Below are 19,378 nucleotides of genomic sequence, written 5' to 3' on the forward strand. Positions count from 1 at the left end.
ATATAACAACAGCCATTTTTAGTGTCACCGCATACACTTGAAAGAAATTTTGGAATTTGGACTACAGCAGACACTTAAAAAATGTAACACTATGATTTGGGGTTGAATTACCTATTACCTAAAGTAATTGGTCACTTGAGTACAGTAGTACTTAAAGTGATTAGTAACTTTTATACATTTAATACTTAAATTACCTTAGTATTACGTATCTAATGCAACCAATTACTTTAGAACTTTTAGAACCATTACCTAATTTTTTTGTGCTTTTTTGCTTAATTACTTAAGTACTTTTTGCCCCTAAACAATTACTTCAATTACTTTAGTACTTAAGTACCTTAAGTAATCCGTTCCCCTAGTACTTAAAAAGTACCTTAAATTGAATGCTTGGATTGTCAAAAAAAAAAAAAAGTAAAAATACGTCTTTGGTCTTAACTGTATTAAGACTAGTCAAGTTATGTCACAGGGGCAACCGAGCACGAAGGCGTCAACGATCCATCTGCGGCTTTTCTGTTTAAATGTTAACCTGCAGGGCATCGAGTTAAGAAGTCATGAAAGCATTAGAGCTGGTCCTCTGGAGACGTTGATGGTCTTTGGGAGCAATCTGTTTTGTAATGAGAGATGTTTTAACGTCAGAAGCGTCTCAACCTGCAATAGAAGAAAAGGAAGGCTTCATCCTAATGTTGGTGAGTCCGTCTAAAACATAACAAAACAAAGGCATGCAATGTTTTGTAAAGCAGAGGTCCCCAAACGCCGGTCCGCGACCCGGTACCGGTTCGTGGATTAACTGGTACCGGGCCGTATAGGCTGCACTCGAAATAATGGTGTGTCTGTAAATTGTACTTTATTTGTAAGAATGTTGTCATTTATTCGCAAAATGTGTTTGTTTGTTGATCTATCAACTTGTGCCTGTCTGTGGTGATAAAAAGGTGGGGAACCTCTGTTGTAAAATACGTATGCATCAAAACTAAGAAATGCATTGCTTCATGTTCCAATTCATTTGCTCTCAATTTGAAAAGAAAACAGCACTGTTCCTGTCAGGGCATAAGAAACATTACGTTTGCTGATATTTGCAGAAACTTAGCACGGTATCGTAGTCAAAGCCAAACCTTGTGAGGAAGTCATCCAATACTTCAAAATAAACTGTACTTATGGTACGTGTAACATACGACACGAACGGCATTGCCATGCTTTTATTTTGAAGTTCTTCCCGGAAGCATAGTCACTCTGTTGTTTGGTAATGAAGTTCAAACTGTCAATTCAGGGCACTCAATAAACAACAATCAAGTGATGAACTCGCGTTCATTTTTTTTCAATCGCCAGTTTTTTCTTGGCATCCTTTTGTTTTTTTTTTTGGCTGAGTTCATTTTTTGTGTTCATTCTTTTAAGTGCGACCAAAATAGCTCGGCGCATCGAGCACTTACCAAATCAAATATCATATCAAATATCATTATATACAATTTTTTTTTTTTTTTTTCAGACTTCAAAATGTAAAAATGAGACATTAGGTCAACTGGGTTTTAATTTCTACTTCCTTAGACATTTTTTTTTGTTTTGTTGCAAATGTGTTGTAATTACTATAAATTACCACTATGAAGAAATTCTTATTTTTAGATTTGGTTTGTGCATATGAAATATTTCATTAAATGTACCCAAAGGAGAGTTGTTTAAAAAAAAGTTTTGATATGTGATCAAAACATCGAAAACGTGCGTGAAACAGATCCATTCTTATTTTTTAATAATATATTACATTTATGTCGTAATACAATAACAACAGTAATAATAATAAACATACACACAAAGTACAAAATGATTTTGCTCTTTTCTTAATTTATATACACAACACGAAGAACTTCCAAACAAAAGCCAAGCCACGCCCTTAAGCTGCATTTTCAGTCTTCTCTGTCCACTGAAGAAACATGCAACTCCATTTCCCATGAGCACCCTGTTAAGAACTACAAACCCGAGCCGAGATGGAAGTCTGTCAGCAAAAGAGCAGGTTGTTGTATGGCTTATATACCGGCAAGTCCAAAACGTTTAAAAAAAAATCCGCTTCCACGAACATCTCATAAAAAAAAAAAAAAGAAATCAAACAATACTGCCATACGAAGTATTTCATCCTGATGCGGATGTCGAGGTCCGTCTGAGGTGAGGTTTATGGACCAACATTACAGTGCAGTACAGTACATCTCCTCGTGCCTGAGAGTCCAGGCTTGTTTTGTCCCACAACGCAGAGGAGGTTTGGCCTCTTTTCTCGCCTCGTCTCCGTCTTATTTACGATGCTTCATCTCCTTATCGTGGTGGCCCTTCCCGCCGCCTTCTCCTTTGTCCAGCATTTTGATGGCTTCCATCAGGTAGCTCTGGAAAGCGGAGAGCGCGGCGCAGATGGCGGGGGTGCCGAAGCCGTGGGTGAGCAGGCTGAAGTGGGTGAGGCTCCCCTGAAGGCTGGGCTCCAGGCAGGGGGTGGGTCTGCTGCCCCCGAGCGGAGAGCGATCCTGGGACATGAGGTCCACAAACTCCTTGCAGATCTCCCTTTGATGAAGGAAAAACGAGGTGAGCGGGTCACATGGCTAGATTCTGTTGGAAACGTACGCTTGTGGGACACAAGACTTGACGAGATCATCAATAAGTCTGCTTTCGCGATTGAGAAGAATGACTGATATGTTTGTTTGCACTTATGCATCATTTATCATTTCTGTCGGGTTGAAACCTATGTCTGAATTTTTCAATGTTAACTGTTTTGTTTTGGTTTTTTTCACAAATCAATACTGTTGGTCAGTCCTCATATTTTTGGTTATGAGCCAATATTTAACGTTGAAAATAGCAAGCAGCAGCATTACTGTTAAATGACATTGATTCAAGGCAGTACTTCTCAAATAGTGGGTAGGACGCCCCCCCCCGGGGAAAAAGCTTTGTTTTCGTCATGTGAAGTGAAACGACAATAAAAGATGATTTTTTTTTTTTTAATGTTTTAGGCACTTTGATGCGCTTGGTTATTTTTTTCAGTTTTAGACTAAACTGTAACCCATATAAACACGTTCAAAAATAATTTGTTGAAATGGATTTATAGTCCTTTATTCTTTTGTTAGTGTTAAAAAGGACACAGGTTTATGTATACTTATATCATTTTTATAGATAATAATCTTATAGTCAGTCATACTGGTATCACTCCGAAAAAAAGTGGTTTCGAAAATCCCTGATATTTACATAGTTGTACCCGGACTTACTATGTGCCCACCAACTTTTTGATAGTCACTTTTTAATTCGATTTAAATGTGATGAGATATGTTTTGAGTTATTGATGAACATTTTCAACAAAGATGTCTATTTTGTGTAGAATTCAAGTGCAGAATTAGAATACATCAATAGCTCAATTTTTCATGAAAACGCATCACAAATATATTCTTTTGTTTTGTACAGTGGGCTAAAATTTGAGCGAGTTAAACATATGCCATCACTTGAGTGACGTGGAAAAAAAGGAGCATTAAAATATGTTTTAACACGTGGGCAAGCAGAGCCAGAATGTCCAGTTGAGAAGGACAATCATGAAAAAGGCAATTACACCCTTGGAACTGCATATTCACTCATTCACTGCCATTGACGGCTGTAGCCGTCAAAATCTATTTTTACTGATCTAGCAGTGAATGGGTGACTTATTCCACCTGTCATTTTATGTCTCTGGTATACTCGCATTTAAGAACATTTAACTCATTCACTGCCATTGACGCCTATAGACGTCAAAGATCCATTTTCACTGGGCTGACAGCGAATGAGCGAAACGAATAGCTTTCCAAATGTCGGCCATTAATCAAAGCACTTGTATTTAAGACCGTGTACCTAATGAAGACTCGCACTCACTTTGTGGCCAGCAGCATGCTGCGTCGCGTCGGGAGCTGGTCGGGCTCGCTCTGCCTGCACAGATACTCGGCGGCGGCTCTGGCGGGGAACTCGGTCTCGCACACGTACCCGAAATCCCTCGCCAGATGGACGGCCTCACCTGGAAGGGGAGGAGGAAGACGGTGAGGCACTGTTGGCGGGTTTAATTTTAGCACAGCCAAAACGGGGCAGTTATTGTGACATCTGCTTGGGTTTCCTATTTAGTAGTCGAGAAAATGCTTGAAAGCGCCACACAATCTGCCGCTTTGTCACGTCGGGTCGGGGGAAACATCGTGCAAGCGTTTTCTCACTCGCGCTACTTACACAGTTCACTGGTCTTTTGGCTTCTTTTAAAGAACGTGCTGGAAGTATGTGTGCCTCCCTTGCTTGACTTAATATTCACATCAGTTGTAATAGCAACATATTTCCGCGTGTCTCTATCTGTTAGGATGTGAGCGGGTCAGTGTGTGCGCGTCGTACCCTCCACCAGAGATGTGAGCAGAGTGACGTTGGCTGCCTTGCGTCGCCCGGCGGGCAGGTTGAGGCCAATCTTCTCCAGACGCTCTCTCAGACAGCGGCCACCATTCTTGGACTTTGCCCTGAAGGGAGGTAGAGACAGAGAGCAGTTTTTAGTATATGCTCCGATTTGTGTGTGTGCGTGGGTGTGTGTGTGCGTGTCCTTGGTTTTTGCCGCATGGTGGGGACCAAATCCCGGGTTTTACTGGGTTTACTTTGTGGGGACTTCTTGGACGTTTGGGGAACGTTTAGGTGGAGCCCATAAGTTCAGACCTCTTTTTGAGGGTCAAGACTCACTTTTAGAGTATAGGTTTGTGTGTGTGTGTGCGCGCCCTTGGTTTTTCTACATTGTGGGGACCAAATCCCAGGTTTTACTGTGTTTACTTTGTGGGGACCTCTTGGACTTGTGGGGACCATTTCGGTGGACCCCACAAGTTCAGACCTCTTTTTGAGGGTCAAGACTCACTTAAGTGTAGAGCATATGTTTGTGTGTGTGTGTGTGTGTGTGTGCGCGCCATTAGTTTTTCTGCATTGTGGGGACCAAATCTCAAATTTTACTGTGTTTCCTTTGTGCGGACCTTTTGTACATGTGGGGCCCATTTTAGTGGCCCTCCCAAGTTCAGACCTCTTTTTGAGGGGCAAGACTCACTTGTATAGATTTGAATTGGATTTTGGTTGAAGTTAGGGTAAGGGTTAGGGTTACACAAAATGTCGTAATTGTTAGAGTTAAGGTTAGGGGATAGGAAATGCGTTACGTCAATGGCATGTCCGCACTATGATAGAAAAGCCACCGAGAGTGTGTGTTTAAGGCTCTGTTGGTTTTTATTCATGGACCTTTTTTTTTTTTTTGAAAAGCTATGACAGAGACGGATCGCCATCAAGCAGGAGGTCGCCTCACTCCATAGAGGAGAAAGAAACTTTTACTTCCCTTTAGATCCTTTAATGAGCCCCATCCATGAGTTTGCGCTCTCGCCCCGAGGCCCGGCTTCATTAAAACGTTGCCTCCACTTGTGATTTAGTCCCATGACCCATTTTGGGTCCTCAAGCTCTGACCTCACTGTTACTTTGTATAAGTGCTTTTACTCGGAAGATATCATCAAAGAGGTTCGCATGGACTGAGACGACATCAGTTCCACGACCGACTTGAGCTTGGTCACTGAAAGCACAAGGCTGTTATTGAGGCAGCATCGTGGTAAAGCGTTTTTGGTGTCATAATCACAAATCACTCTGCCAATATGAAAAAGCAGCGGAACAATGAAAGCCTTTCAGACGTTATTATAAGTGGCCAAACATTACAATATGTCTGTATGGCATTTCTTTCATTTTATGTACCGGATTTTGGAATGACAGACTCACTGCTCCACTAACAATAATATGCGCGATAAATATTTGATTAAACATCTACATTCTTACTGTGGGTAACCCGCCGACGTTTTCACTTTTCACTTTTCACTCACAATACTGCCACCATTGCAGAGTGAATGTTTACTTTTATTTTGTAATGTTCATCATATAATGCTTGTTATTGCATATTTCCTTTGCCAACGCTTACTTTTTCATAGTAAAATACCAGTTGATATAAAAATACTGGAAAATTTGACATGCCGCTAATTTTCTCAAGCAAGGCACAGTTAGCTCACTAACTGAATCCTGATGCTACAATGCTAATAATAGCAAGAAATGTCAAATGTCATTTTACTGTTTTATTATACTGTTAATGTACTTGACAAAAGTAAAAAAGGTAAAAATTAATAACTGTCAATTACATCTCTGTATGACAGATATATATATATATATATATATATATATATATATATATATATATATATATATATATATATATATATATATATTTTTTTTTTTTTTTTTTTTTAATGCTGCCTGACAAGATAAATCAATTCCTGTAATTAAATTGCTCCTCCATGCATGATACATTCCTTATTTTTTTTCCACCTTATGAAACCCAAGCTCTCAATCAATCATGGTTTCTGTCTTTATTCGTCAATGCTGTCGTCATCCACGGAGGTTGAAATAAGTAACAAGCCTTTGTTGACAATGTAAAACACAGGTGTTAAACTCAATGCCGGGGGGCCAAATCTGACCCGCCACTTCATTTTATGTGGCCCGCAAAATGCTAACTATGACTTCAAGGTTCTATCTAAAATATTAAATTTGTTAGTTGTCTTCAACTTTTAAAAGTTTTTGGGGAACAACAAGAATTTTTTTGTTCCCAATCTTTCTTTTCAACCGTTTTTGTGACGAACTTATTTCAAATTTATTTATCTCCACAGTCATTCAAGCCCTCTGACTGAAACTATAACGTCAATGTGACCCACGATAAAAATGGGTTTGACACCCCTGATTTGTAAAAAGTCAAAAGCACAGGTATGTTTTCAAATGTAGGGAATAAAAGTCAAATATTCTGAAAAATTAACACTCAGTTATAGCACAGATACCTGGCAAATATAAAGTAATAAGTCACTTCACAAGGTTAGTTTGTGCTAATGCTAGCGAGCTTGCTATCTAATAAGAATTCATTTATGTCTTTACTTTTATACTTAAAAAAAATCAGTTCTTATTTTTTGAAGGTGTAAATCAGTGCATATTTACTTTCAGTTTTTTAATCTACCCAAATACCTGACTTAAATTCAGATAATGAGTTTTTTTTCACCTCCTAATTTTTGTAACAACCAAGTAGAGGGTTGCACACAAACTACCAATTCTTGAGACCAAAGTTGAATATAAAATGCTTGACAGATTCATCTCAATTGTTTGTAGCTATATAAAGAAAATGGAGAGATTTTTGACGTTTTGTTTTTTTTCCTCTCACCTACGGAGGACTCCGCCCAGCAGAGAGGCGTTGAGGCACTCAGGCGGCGAGAGCCGTCGCTGCACCTCCCCGACGGTGACCTTGTACTTGGATGTGGAGCTGAGCAGGGAGAGGCGGCCGGGCACCGAACAGAAAACCTCGGCCGGGTTGGACACGGCGCCCATGCCAATGCCATCTTTACCGAGGGACAGGGCAGACAGGGACGAACCATTCAGCTTGGATGGGATAGGAACTGGAAAACCATAGAAGAAGAAGGTATGTATTTTCTGTGGTATCTTGACAGAGCAAGAAACTTATCCTAAAGTTTTCCCATGAAATGCAAATAATCAGAATCAGTATGTGAACATTAAAATTCCAGTACACGCAAGAATATTGATTTAAATCCCCTTTTGTCTAATTTATTCAGTGTCAAGTTGCCCCAGTGGTGACAGCTCTAATTGTGGAGTGCGGCTTGTTGATTCTGTTGTTTAAACTGCAGGTGGTTAAGTTTTATATGTCTGTTCTAAAATAACAGTTTCACACCTCAAATACATTAATTCACACTTAATTATCAGTATAACGCTGTAGAGTTTTTCTCAACGTTTTAATCTGTCCATTAAAAAAATGATATGATCATTTAATCTCAAATTCACATGCTACACATTGTGAATTGATCTGATCGGGATTCGAGGCTTAAACTGAACCCGCTTTTAAATGTAGTCTAAACCCTAATAATTTGCGATGGATGTTCGGTCAGCAAATGCATTTTTTTTACTCTCTTGTATCAGACTCCAGCAGCTTTTCGTGCTACTTTGAATTTTCTAACTGTGCTCTTGTCTTCTAATAGGGCCACAAAAAAAGCGTCACTCAGTATCTGTAATATTAGCAAGATGGTACTGCAAATTTCCGCACAACTCTGTTTTTATCTCCGTTTTTTCCCTTGGCCCACTTCTTTTTCCTTTTCCTTTTTCACTTTAATCCCTTTCTCTCTTTCTCCTCTCTCTCTCTCTCTCTCTCTCTCTCTCTCTCTCTCTCTCTCTCTCTCTCTCTCTCTCTCTCTCTCTCTCTCTCTCTCTCTCTCTCTCTCATATGACCATGAACAGTTCATTAAGAATGTGTGCCTTTGGGGTGAAAGTCTGCAACTGAGTATTAGAGGACTTCTTGACTTCAAATGAAATAGCAAAACAGAATTATTTATAGTTTGTGTGCGTGTGTGTGCGTGCGGGTCTGTGTGTGTTAGCAATGCAGGACTGGTGTAGAAGCGCCATTACTAAACACAAAAACCCCTTCAGCATGTATAGCACAATTATATAGTTGCACACTTCGAACACAAGCCCATGCCATCTCTCTTCATATATATATATATATATATATATATATATATATATATATATATATATATATATATATATATATATATATATATATATATATATATATATATATATATATATATATATATATATATATATATATATATATATATATATATATATATACACACACACACACACACACACACACTCATACATTTTATGTATATTGGGAGCTTACCTTTTTTAATGACGGAGTGGTCCAGGATGCCCAGGGCTGAGCCTTCCTCCATCCCCTGTGTGTCAGACAGACAGTCACTATCATCAATTCACTGGCCTTATGGTTGACACACACACACACACACCCTCACTAACAACAATTCAGATTTAAAAATCAGAGAAATGCACACACACACACACATATATATATATATATATATATATATATATATATATATATATATATATATATATATATATATATATATATATATATATATATATATATATATATATATATATATATATACAAACACATATACATATTTTTTTTGAGTTATCAAGTTGCACTTTTTTAAAGTTGGTGCTCTTTGTTTTTCTGTCATTTAATTCCCTTTTTTTCCACTAACATACTGTGTTAAAGTTCCCTTAAACATTCACATGTAATAAAAGTCTACAGTCTAACAGTGAGTATTATCATTTTTAAGCGTTCCACATAAAACAAAAACGCGAATATTGGGTCTGTGTTCGATGAAAACTATTACTCAGGTTGGTGTTAGTTTGACTTAATTAAATCCGTGAAATGCATTTGCTCCATTCATTCAAACGGTGATAAAAGGAGACAAGGCGAGCTCCTTTGTGCTAAATTCATAGTCCGCTTTAAAGGTGCAGGATATCGTCCATTAATCAAATAAAGACGCTTGTCGAGCAGGCCTCCGTTTAGCAGCGACATGCTTGCCCGCCTCGACTGTGTTCTTGGCGCGCCTCTCCGACTTGGCTTTTCTTAATAATGAGCGTGCACATCAATTGGTCGCGGTGTGTTTGTGCTGCACGCAGGGCAACAAACAGCGTCTGCAGCTGCACCTGCTGCGGGGAAGCTGACTGCTCACGAAACCTTACAAACTATTCTTCTGGGCTGGAACAAAAAAAAAAAAGATGCATAAAGGCGGGGGGTCATTTTGTCTCATACGCCACGCGCAAAAAAGACGCGATCCATTGAGATGTCCATGAATAGGGAGTTAAAAAAAAATGGACATCCGTTAAGGAACATCTCACCTCACAATGTTAGAAATTTATTTGAGGCGAATTTTACATTTAAAAAATTAACGGCTTAATTTTATTTTGTGTATTGAGATAGAAATACATTTCAAACCGTTATAACTAACAGGCTAGCTGATTTTTCCATTTAGATTTTTTTCAAATGAATTTCATTAATGCGATGCCTTGTGAATTTTAAGGCAGACTTTTAGAGGGAAAAAAACACTTATATTTATTCAGCATCTTAGTAATTTTACATTTTTTGCCAACCTTCAAACGGTGTATTTTGGGTATGATATAGTACTACACAATTAACGTTTAGATTTTCCACTATTTTCACAATCTGATAAAAGTGGGCTATTATATTGTTTTCGTAATATACATAATCGCCTTAATGTCAAATCAATCATATTAAACTGATGTCGTTTCGATTATTTTATTTGATTTGCATTTTTACGTCATTGCTCTTTAAAAATGATTATAACTTTACGCATTCGTGGTTCATTACTCAGCCTCAACATTCCAACTAGAAGACTGGCAAAAAAATATGAGAGACCACCTGAAGCTCCTCCAGGCCGTGATGTCCTATGTGCATCCCGAGGGGTCCTTCCCCGAGAGCGGCGGCCCCTTCCCCGAGACCGTGAAGCAGGCGAGGCACGGCCGCGTACTCCCTCCGGGGGTCGAGCCCGAGAGCCCGATGCGTTTGTGACAGAAGCCCCCCTTCGTCGGAGCGCGACCTCTGGGAGTGCCATGCGGCTTGCTGATGCTGATGGATGGAGTTAATGGAGGGGTAAGGGTCCGACAGGTGGGAGTAGGCCGAGTCCTGACTCTGCGAGTATGACAGGGAGGACTGCGGGTACGGGGGTGGGAAGTACGGGGGCTGGAAGTCGGAGGCCGGAGTGTGGCACAGGGGGGGAGCCGAGGAGTAGGCGGTCTGGTTGAGGGAGGACAACTGCGAGAGGCGTCCGCTCGGCGACGAGCTGCTCAGTCCGTCTGTGCGCTCCTGCACAAAAAAAATAATAATTCCAAAGTTTGATCGAAGAAAAGAAATCAATTCGTTGGTAGCTTTGCAAAATGTATATGAATCTGCAAAACATGGCAGGGTAATCTTATTTAACTGAAAGAATTGCCCATCGGAACTTGCGATGCGCTCCAAAATTATGCACCGTCATATATACGCAAAATCGCTTTTGGCGTAAGTCTGTCAAAAAGTTGTTATTTCCGCCGTAGCCCGTGCACTTTTAAACTCACACACATCCTGACAATTGGATTTTTTTTTTCCAGAGCTGGGTCAGACGGATCAATGTGGCTCCATTATTTGACAGACATTCTTTCCTCTTTATCCGAAGCCAAGTTTTAACTGTACAACATTTTTATTATCTGAAGTGAAATTTAAAATTGTACAAATAAAAAGAATCCACTTTGAATGCCATTCATGCAGATCGTGCGCAAGGACCGTAAAATTAAACCCTCTTAATACAAAACAGAAAAAAACGATTTATACTCAAGTGAACCACACACAAAAAAAAACAATCAAATGGGCGCACAATTAGCTGTCACATTCATTTCAAAAACAAGCGCAAATATTTCAAAGTAAAAAGCGCCACACTCACCATAGCCGAATAGGTGTGGATTAACATCAGGACCCACTTTGAACACCCCCAACGTTAAAATTGAAAAGAAAGCAAATCAACAAGATATTTAACCTTCCAACGGATCACCAAATTTCTCCGCGATGTAATCCAGCTTGGTTTCACCGATCCATTAATGAACTGGATGTGTTATTTACTTTTTCTTCAAGGCTCGGCACAAACACACACACACACCCACACCATCACACGCACACACATACACGGAGGCGTGGATGCTCTCCATGAAGGCACTACTTATAGTTTTGCTGCAGCTGCGAGAATAAGGGGAGGGGTCGACAGGGTCCACTTCTCTTAAAGAGATATATTCAGTCAATTAGTACGACATTCCCTTACATTAAAAAATACGCGCCGTTATGCTGATAATATAACAGAGAAACTGCATTTTATGTCTGAATTGGAATATTTTTCAAGTGACTGAAATCAGCATAATTCGTATGCATTTATGAGTTAAAAATGAAAACTTCCCACTTTCAGTTGTGCATTAAACGCACCCGACGTTTACGGACGGTGGAACTAACGTAAATAAATAGAATCGATACCTGCATTGCATCAGTCTTGTTCCTGGCCTTCCACAGCATGCTTTCGGTAGAAAGAATGCAGGTGAAGGGTTAATGACAGAAAAAGAGGAAAAGAAAAAGTGATGTTTGGTGGCGAGGTGAGAGAGATGAAGTGAGTTAGTGTGTCACACCATGCAGGAGTTTGTATGAGTGAGGAGTCGAGAGGACAGAAGAGGGAGTAGGAGGGCACATTTCAGAAGAAAGAGGGCGGGAGGTGTGAAGTATAGTAAAGGGGGTTGATTGAAACTTTTTACGTTTTTTGTGGCGAGCAGAAATTCTCAAACGTGCGTTACCTGCCCCCACTAGTGTACATTAACGCCCTCTAGCGGCACGATAAAGAATCACTGCACAAGCAGTTCAATTTACAGCTACTGTAGTTTGTGCGTTAGATTTTTAACATTTAAGTCGAATTCACGTTTCAATTTTATGTGCAATACATTGGAGTTGAAACATTATCAAAGAACATTTATATTTTATATATATTAAGCTACAAACAGCATAAAGGCTCGCAATATACAGTACAACCCCAATTTCAGGGAAGTTGGAAATAAAAACAGTACAACGATTTGCAAATTATCATCAACCAATAATCACCTGAAAAGACTAAGGCAAGATTTTTAATGTTTAAAATGATAAACTATTGTTTTTTATGCAAATTTTTGCCAATTTGAAAATGGATGCCAGCAACATGTTTCAAAAAAGCTGGGACAGGGGCAAACAAAAGACAAAGAAAGTTGATGAATGCGCAAAGAACACATTTTTGGGACATTCCACTGGCGAACAGATGAATTGGAAACGGGTGAATGTCGTGAGAGGGTATAAAAGGAGAATCCCAAAATGGCTTCCACAAGCTAAGTTGCAGGCTGAGGGTCACCACTTTGTGAGCAACCGCAAAACTATTCCTATAGTTGGAGAGCAAGGTTTCTTTAACTGTGAGAAATTTAGGGATTCCATCATCTACAGTCCATAATATCGTCAAAAGATTTTGAGAATATAAACTTTTCCACATGCAAGCAGCAAGGCTGAAAACACCCACTGAATGCCCGTGACCTTCGATCCCTCAGGCAGGACAGCATTAAAAACAAAACAAAAATGTCAGTGTGTAAAGGATAGTACTGCATGCGTTTAGGAACATTAAAGATAACCGTTGTTAGTTAAAACAGTTTGTTGCTACATATACAAGTACCATGCAAAGCCATGCATCAACAACATCCCCCCAAAAAATCATGGACGTAGTTTGTTCCCAGTTTCACATTAAATATCTTTTCTTTGTATTGTATCCAATGCAGTTGGTGTGTTTGGGCGCTGGTGTATCGTTGGTATGTAGAGAACTTTGTTGAGGTCCCTTTGTTTGTACCTTTTTATTTTACATTTCCAGTGATTCAGGCATCATTTAAAATTCCACAGGAGCAAAAATATTTATTTTGGGAAAGTTTTGGTTCGCTTAAAGCTTAGTTTAAGGTCATTCCACTGGATGTGTAATGAGCATAAGGAGCTGCATTTAGAATGGCAAATCCATATTTCCAGGGTTGTTGGTGAGAGTAATGCAATATGAGTTTAATGTCTTACATTTCAAATACAGTAATATTATAATGTACTAATCATTTTGCAATGACAGTAATAATCAATAATGCATTAGTTTTGAAGTAACTTGCCCAACACTGCCCATTTTTATTGCTGTATCAGAATTAATACCTTCCCTTTATTCAAATGATGACTTTTAACAATCTATCTTGTGTGTATTGTCGTGAGATTTGTTCAACCATAATGTATCAAAGTAAGCGTTTTTTTTTTCAATTATTAAGACCCTCTCCAGTGACTAAATTCAACGGAAATATTATTACCCACTTTTAGTTTGGTACGACACACTTCCATAAGAATTTGGTGTAGGAGCCACGATTTAGCTTTAGTTCGTAATCAAAGTTGTTTAACGGTTATAAATACACCGGTGGTTTTTAAAAAAGTAATTTCAAATGTCTTAAATCAATTACATACGCTGAAGAGAAGTCTCACAACACCACCTTGTGGCCAAAACGAGGAAAAAAATCTACTTTGAAGCGAAAGGCAGGAAACAATATGCAATAACTGTTTGCTGTGAAAATATTTATTAAATTCTGTAACATTAAGAAAATTATTTTCCATGAAAATGACAAAAATACAACTGAGCTCATTGGTAATTTAAATGACCAGCTGCTAGTGCTTAAAGCTTTACTTTTTCATTCATTTCACTCCTATAATCTTCTTCAGGTTCCTCATGCAGCTTAAAGCGCCTTCATCATTGCTCTTCATTGCATCTCCAATGTCCTGTTTGCAGAGAGGGCATTGACTGGCCAAGGCACACAGAGCCTCCTCTAGCGCCTCCTGTGTGTGCTGGTCGGGTAGTGCGCTACAACATCCCAGCATGCCCAGCGTGTTTCTCAACCATCCTTCCTCTCTGACCAGGGCCGTCAACCAGGACTGAGAACGGAAGCAGCCCCCCAGAGCCTGCAGAGCCAACCTCCAGAGCTCGGCCACCTCGTCCCAGCTTTCTTCCCAGCCGGGGCTCACCTTGATCGGCCCCGGGCTGAGCGCGCAGTCCAGAGCGCTGTGGAGAAAGCGGAGGGCGGTGGAAAAGAAGTGCCGCTGACTGGCTTCGGCTGAACCTGCAGAAAAGAACAATTTAGGTTTACTTCTTACCATTAAAATCGTTTCCGTCAAATTTCCATGGCGCTTCTCGTCAGGATGGCTTGGATAAATTTTAAATTCATTCGTACTATATTAGCAGGGATTAGTTATAAACTATGACATATTTCTACAAAAAGAACTTATGGGACATAAGCAGAGTAAAAAGTTTTTCATGGGCCATCTGAGAAATAGGGCATTTTATCAATTAATGACAATTCGTCAAGGCAATTTTATTTTTTTAATTGGATTTAATAAGGAAGCTAGTAAAAAAAAAAAAAAAAACACTTAACTGGTGACTGAAAATGACAGAAAATGGCTGTAAATAAATTTTAAATATAAACGTATTAATGACTAACTTCACATATTTTTTTTTTTATAAAAGGAACTTTGCATAAGCACTTAAGTGTATTTTGAAGAAAGAGACATGCCCTCTGTGACTGTTTGAAGCTCATGGGGAATAATCGTGGCTGACAAATGAAGTTTTGTAAAACACGTAATATTTTTCAGTCCTCTAGATGGCACTCTTGGTTTGAAGATGCAACAAAAATGTAATCGTTTCCTATACACTAGCATTTTTCTTTTAATCAAGAGCACCATCTAAAAAAAAAAAAAAAAAACTTCATGAAGCTTTTTTTTCCCCAAAACATAAAAAAAAAATTGCTGTTGGAAAAAAAAAGTGTGCTTGTCAGTAACTCCCACACGGGAAATTAAAAAATAATCATTTTGAATAATGCTTTGGACTTTGGATTTATAACAACAAACAAAAAAAATACAGCCTTTTTTTCTTCCTTAAATAAATACTGTTAATGACTGACTAAAGCAAGTTTACCTGTCGGATCCGACTTGAGTCTGCCAATCATCAAACCCAATGTGACGTAATTAGCCGCGAGGACAAGGAGGCTCGATTTGTGCACCAAAACAGGAAGCGCTTCGCTCAGGTGCTTCTCCAAAGTTTTGAAGCATTGATCCTTGCTGGAAAACATAAAATTGCACACAGAGAAAATCCCATTTAACTCATTCATTCCTATTAATGACTAATGAGGTCAAAGCTCCATTCTTAATATGCTGGCTGTAAATGAATTCATTTCATCTATTTCTTCGGCCTATCACGGGAACACGTGTGCAAATGATGAAACAGCGATTAACACTTGGGCATTGCGGGAATGTCAAACGTTTCTACCGGACTCTTTCAGGCTCCGTGACGGAGAAGTTGAGGAGGGCCGAGCAGGCCGTCTCCATGCTGGGGTCCCTCACCGAGGACGCTCCGCTTTTACCCTTCAAGTAATTAAAGTTGTGCGAAAGGTAGCGGACCAGCAAGGCCGGCGTGTCAAGGGTGAGCAGGACCTTCCTGGGACCTTCCTCGGCTGAGAGGTGACACAGAGCAGGCAGGAGGTACCTGAAGAGAGGAGCTGCGTTTCAACACACCGACGTAATAATAAAGCCATAAATCAAGGGACTTGTTAATGTACCTAAGCGCCTCTTTGCCCGTCCAGGTCCCGCTCTCATTCGCGACCGACATCTTGTCCATCCATTTCGAGAGCCCCGGCTCGGAATCCTCGGCCGTCAAGTGGCTCCGCGAGTAGTTGATGAGGACCGGCAGCAATGTGCTCACTTCCTCTTTTAGGCAGGAAGTCTCCTCGGCCAGCCATGAGCACAGGCAGCGGAATGTGGCAAAAACGAAAGGGTCGTTGTAGCGGCTCTCGTCCACCTTGGAAAACAGGAAAGGACCCGAGATTCTGATAAGAAACAAAGCGTAACACGAGCACGCAAACACTGCGTTCTCTTATGCACGGACACACACTAAAAACTGTAAGACATACAAAGCTAAAACACAATTATAAAATACACATAATTACATGTGCAAACATTCTACTAATTTTGGCAGACTAACAACAACTAAGACTAACACACACACTTTTATACAAAATCCAAAAAGACACACACAAACACTAATTGTAGTACAATAACACCCACACACTGAGTTTCACAATCACACTATGGCTACAACTAATTCGTTTAACACTCAGAGCGTCATTGACATAAAAACATAAAAAAATAACTCCACCAAGGAAAGCCACCAACATCAACTATGCTCTTACGGATATGTTTTATGGAAATAGGGAAAATCTTTAATAGATTAAGAAAAACACCATCTATGTTTAGTCAAATGCTTGAAATTGGCGGGTAGGTTGTCTATTTTTTTTAATGCATTTGAATAGTTAATAATATATTGATTAACCAGAAGAAAAATGTTTTTTGGGGTCGGCCAAAATTCCAAGATGTCAACGTGTCGTAATTAGCGTCATGTTTAAAACAACCAAAAAAGCTTAATTTAGCTAGCACAAAAATGTAATAGATAAGCACTGATCCAGTACAAGTCAGTCTGCTTGACACCACAAATTAGAGAATATATTTTTGGTCTGGAAGCTGAAATTCCAAAGATTTGGAGAGATTTGAATTTAAAAAAAAAACACATAAACGATTAATCGATTATCTAAAACAATTATTGATTAATTTGAACATCAATTAATTGATTAATCGCTGCACCTCTTATGCACACTAAAACGGTCCATTATCATCCAAAGGTGGCATATTTGATACTGCTCTTCCAGTAGAACATTTTGCAAATGATACTGGCTTACTCACTCCAAAGTGGAAGCTTTTCATAACTATCCTCTCACCTGTTGCAGGTGGTACATCAGAGCCGAGAAGGCTTCCTCCAGCACGCCAAGGACCTGCCTGCTCTGCTGCAGACTTAAGAAGGAGATGGAACTCTGAGCAGGCGGGGCAGCGGACAGAACAGCTGGGTTACAGGCCTGCTCTATGGCCGCCTCCATGATCCGGTAACAACCTGGACAATTATGAGAAGGTTAATGGTGTTTGAACACGTTAAGCTTCACAGCGCTACCTCATTTATGACCCAATTAACTTGTCATTATTTATTGCCTGCCATAAGGTACATGGGCCTCGTTGCATTTATCAACGCAGTATTATTTATATTTGCACCTTATGATAAGAAGAAAAGTTGCTAACCTGTAAGTGTGTCTTGCAGCTCTTGGCTCAGAACGTTTCCAGGCGGCTCCTCCAATCCCATCCGGACCTCCACACAAGCCCGATTTACCAGTAAGCAGCAGAACTTTGGCGACCCGGCCAGTTCCCAACCGTGCAAATCAAGCAGACAAGCGCTGAGTACCAAAACTGGGCCGATCTGTCTCGGCGTCAATTTAGCCTGCACCATGGGTCGCAGTGCCCCCCACGCTCGACTCACGGCTTCCTTCAGAACCTCCTTCTCAACTGTGACTCCAGCTGGGGGTAAAACGTTGATTAACTGGGAGCACATATCTAGCCTGGTTTCCTCTGGGGATGCGCAGAAGTCTTTGGATAGCTTCACCAGAAGACGCAGCAATTCGGCCGAGTGTTTACGCCACGCTTTGTCTTTGGTTTTACCCGAGAGGAGGCAAACAAGCAAGGGAAGCGCCATTTTTTGGCTCAAGGGCTGATTATATTCTAGAACCTGGCAGAGAGCAGGAACAGCGCCTCGGTTGAGCAGATGGTCAGGACCTCTGGGTTGGGCACACACGGCGGTCAGAACCTGGTAACAGTCAGTGGCTACGGCCTCATCAAGCTTTCCAGGTGGTGGTTTTGGTTTAGGTGTAGATGCACCGTTATCATCATCCTTACCCTTTTGCTCCCTGACCTCAGTTTCTCTTGCTGACTTTGCCTCATCACGCATCTCGTCTCCACTTGTCTGCTGCAGGTTGATCGGACTCCGTGCTAAAATTTCCAGAAGTAGCGGAATGGTGGCAAGGAGCTGAGGCTGAGAGGCCATGTCTGGATCTGTGCTCAAGGCAGACAACAGAGCTGTACCCAACGAAAGGAGCTCATGTGGGGGCAATCCAGGGTCCCCGCTCCCCTTCGCTGCCGTCACCAACAGCCGAGCCGGAAGGTTGAAACCCACGGCCTCAAAGATGCGTCTCAAGGTGGGTTTATCCAGTTGGCAAGCTGGGCACAAGCGTGTAATCTGAAAAATCATGTTGAAAGGACTTTGATTCGCAAAGGTATTTATGAATCATGGGTGATGCTTTATGATCTTCTCTTTCGTCTAAGTGATTTCCTTGCACCTTGTTGTACATATACTCAATTACAACAAATGTTCATTTAAAAATGATCTTTTTAGATAAAGAAGGGACGATGAAAACGTACCAAAAGAAGTGCAGCCAGTGTCTGGCTATCATTTTTAGCATGTTTGAGAGCGTGGAGGCATCTCTCCAACACATCCCTCTTCGCATCCGTCAAACCACCTCCTGCATCATTCTCTTGACCTTCTCCTGCACTTTCTTCTGTTGGATGATCCTCTCCTCCGGAGAGTTGACCGCTAACATCAACTGACGCGGTGTCAGCCATCGTGGCCTGACTGTCAGCACCGAGTCATGAGAACTGCGAAATGGTAGGGATTTAATCATAAGCGGTTAGCGATGCACTATAAGTTTGCATAATGCAGTCACTGGCGTTTAAGGTGCCGTCCAGATTGATATAATGAGCAAATACAAATGTCTTATTTAATAATAGCTTACTTCAACACGAAAGCTCCCGTTACGTTACTCGTTTGCTGCTCCTTCAGATGGACTAAGTAAAGCTACAAATAGCCAATGAAAACGCGCTTACAAAAAGAGTTGACCAATCGCAACAATGGTTGTTGGAACGTGCTATCGCCATTTTGCTTCATTTCGCAACGTT

At 40.3% G+C, this 19,378-nt stretch overlaps 2 protein-coding genes across 3 annotated transcripts; both read right to left on the bottom strand.

The window, feature by feature from the left end:
- Window positions 1–1,718: 1,718 nt before the first annotated feature.
- tfap2e (transcription factor AP-2 epsilon) lies at window positions 1,719–12,106 on the bottom strand. Of its 2 annotated transcripts, none has more exons than XM_088405310.1 (7): window positions 11,960–12,106; window positions 10,328–10,771; window positions 8,753–8,807; window positions 7,220–7,451; window positions 4,354–4,472; window positions 3,856–3,994; window positions 1,719–2,529 (listed from the first exon to the last, which is right to left on the bottom strand). In XM_088405310.1, the coding sequence occupies exons 1-7, from the start codon at window positions 11,996–11,998 to the stop codon at window positions 2,268–2,270; spliced, it is 1,290 nt and encodes a 429-aa protein (XP_088261436.1). In that variant the 5' UTR covers window positions 11,999–12,106; the 3' UTR covers window positions 1,719–2,267. The 2 variants fall into 2 exon arrangements, with proteins under 2 accessions (XP_088261436.1, XP_088261437.1); XM_088405311.1 differs by lacking the exon at window positions 11,960–12,106 and adding an exon at window positions 11,382–11,633.
- Window positions 12,107–14,063: 1,957 nt separating this feature from the next.
- On the bottom strand, window positions 14,064–19,374 carry ncdn (neurochondrin). The gene is made up of 8 exons (XM_088405090.1): window positions 19,216–19,374; window positions 18,845–19,078; window positions 17,675–18,662; window positions 17,323–17,492; window positions 16,111–16,349; window positions 15,822–16,037; window positions 15,471–15,613; window positions 14,064–14,619 (listed from the first exon to the last, which is right to left on the bottom strand). The coding sequence occupies exons 2-8, from the start codon at window positions 19,043–19,045 to the stop codon at window positions 14,198–14,200; spliced, it is 2,379 nt and encodes a 792-aa protein (XP_088261216.1). The 5' UTR covers window positions 19,046–19,078; window positions 19,216–19,374; the 3' UTR covers window positions 14,064–14,197.
- Between the last annotated feature and the right edge of the window lie 4 nt (window positions 19,375–19,378).

This window comes from Hippichthys cyanospilos, chromosome 21 (assembly GCF_059441005.1).
Source record: "Hippichthys cyanospilos isolate Australia breed blue-spotted pipefish chromosome 21, RoL_Hcya_1.0, whole genome shotgun sequence".
Lineage (NCBI taxonomy): Eukaryota > Metazoa > Chordata > Actinopteri > Syngnathiformes > Syngnathidae > Hippichthys > Hippichthys cyanospilos.

Coding starts and splice junctions, on each gene's coding strand:
- tfap2e (XM_088405310.1), bottom strand. CDS start 11,998: ATGCTGTGGAAGGCCAGGAACAAGACTGATGCAATGCAG. Junction 3,995..4,353: donor GCTCACATCTCTGGTGGAGG/GTACGACGCGCA, acceptor CTCCCCTTCCAG/GTGAGGCCGTCCATCTGGCG. Junction 2,530..3,855: donor AGCATGCTGCTGGCCACAAA/GTGAGTGCGAGT, acceptor CCTTCATCAAAG/GGAGATCTGCAAGGAGTTTG.
- ncdn (XM_088405090.1), bottom strand. CDS start 19,045: ATGGCTGACACCGCGTCAGTTGATGTTAGCGGTCAACTCTCCGGAGGA. Junction 17,493..17,674: donor GCTGCAAGACACACTTACAG/GTTAGCAACTTT, acceptor ATAATTGTCCAG/GTTGTTACCGGATCATGGAG. Junction 15,614..15,821: donor ACGGAGCCTGAAAGAGTCCG/GTAGAAACGTTT, acceptor TATGTTTTCCAG/CAAGGATCAATGCTTCAAAA.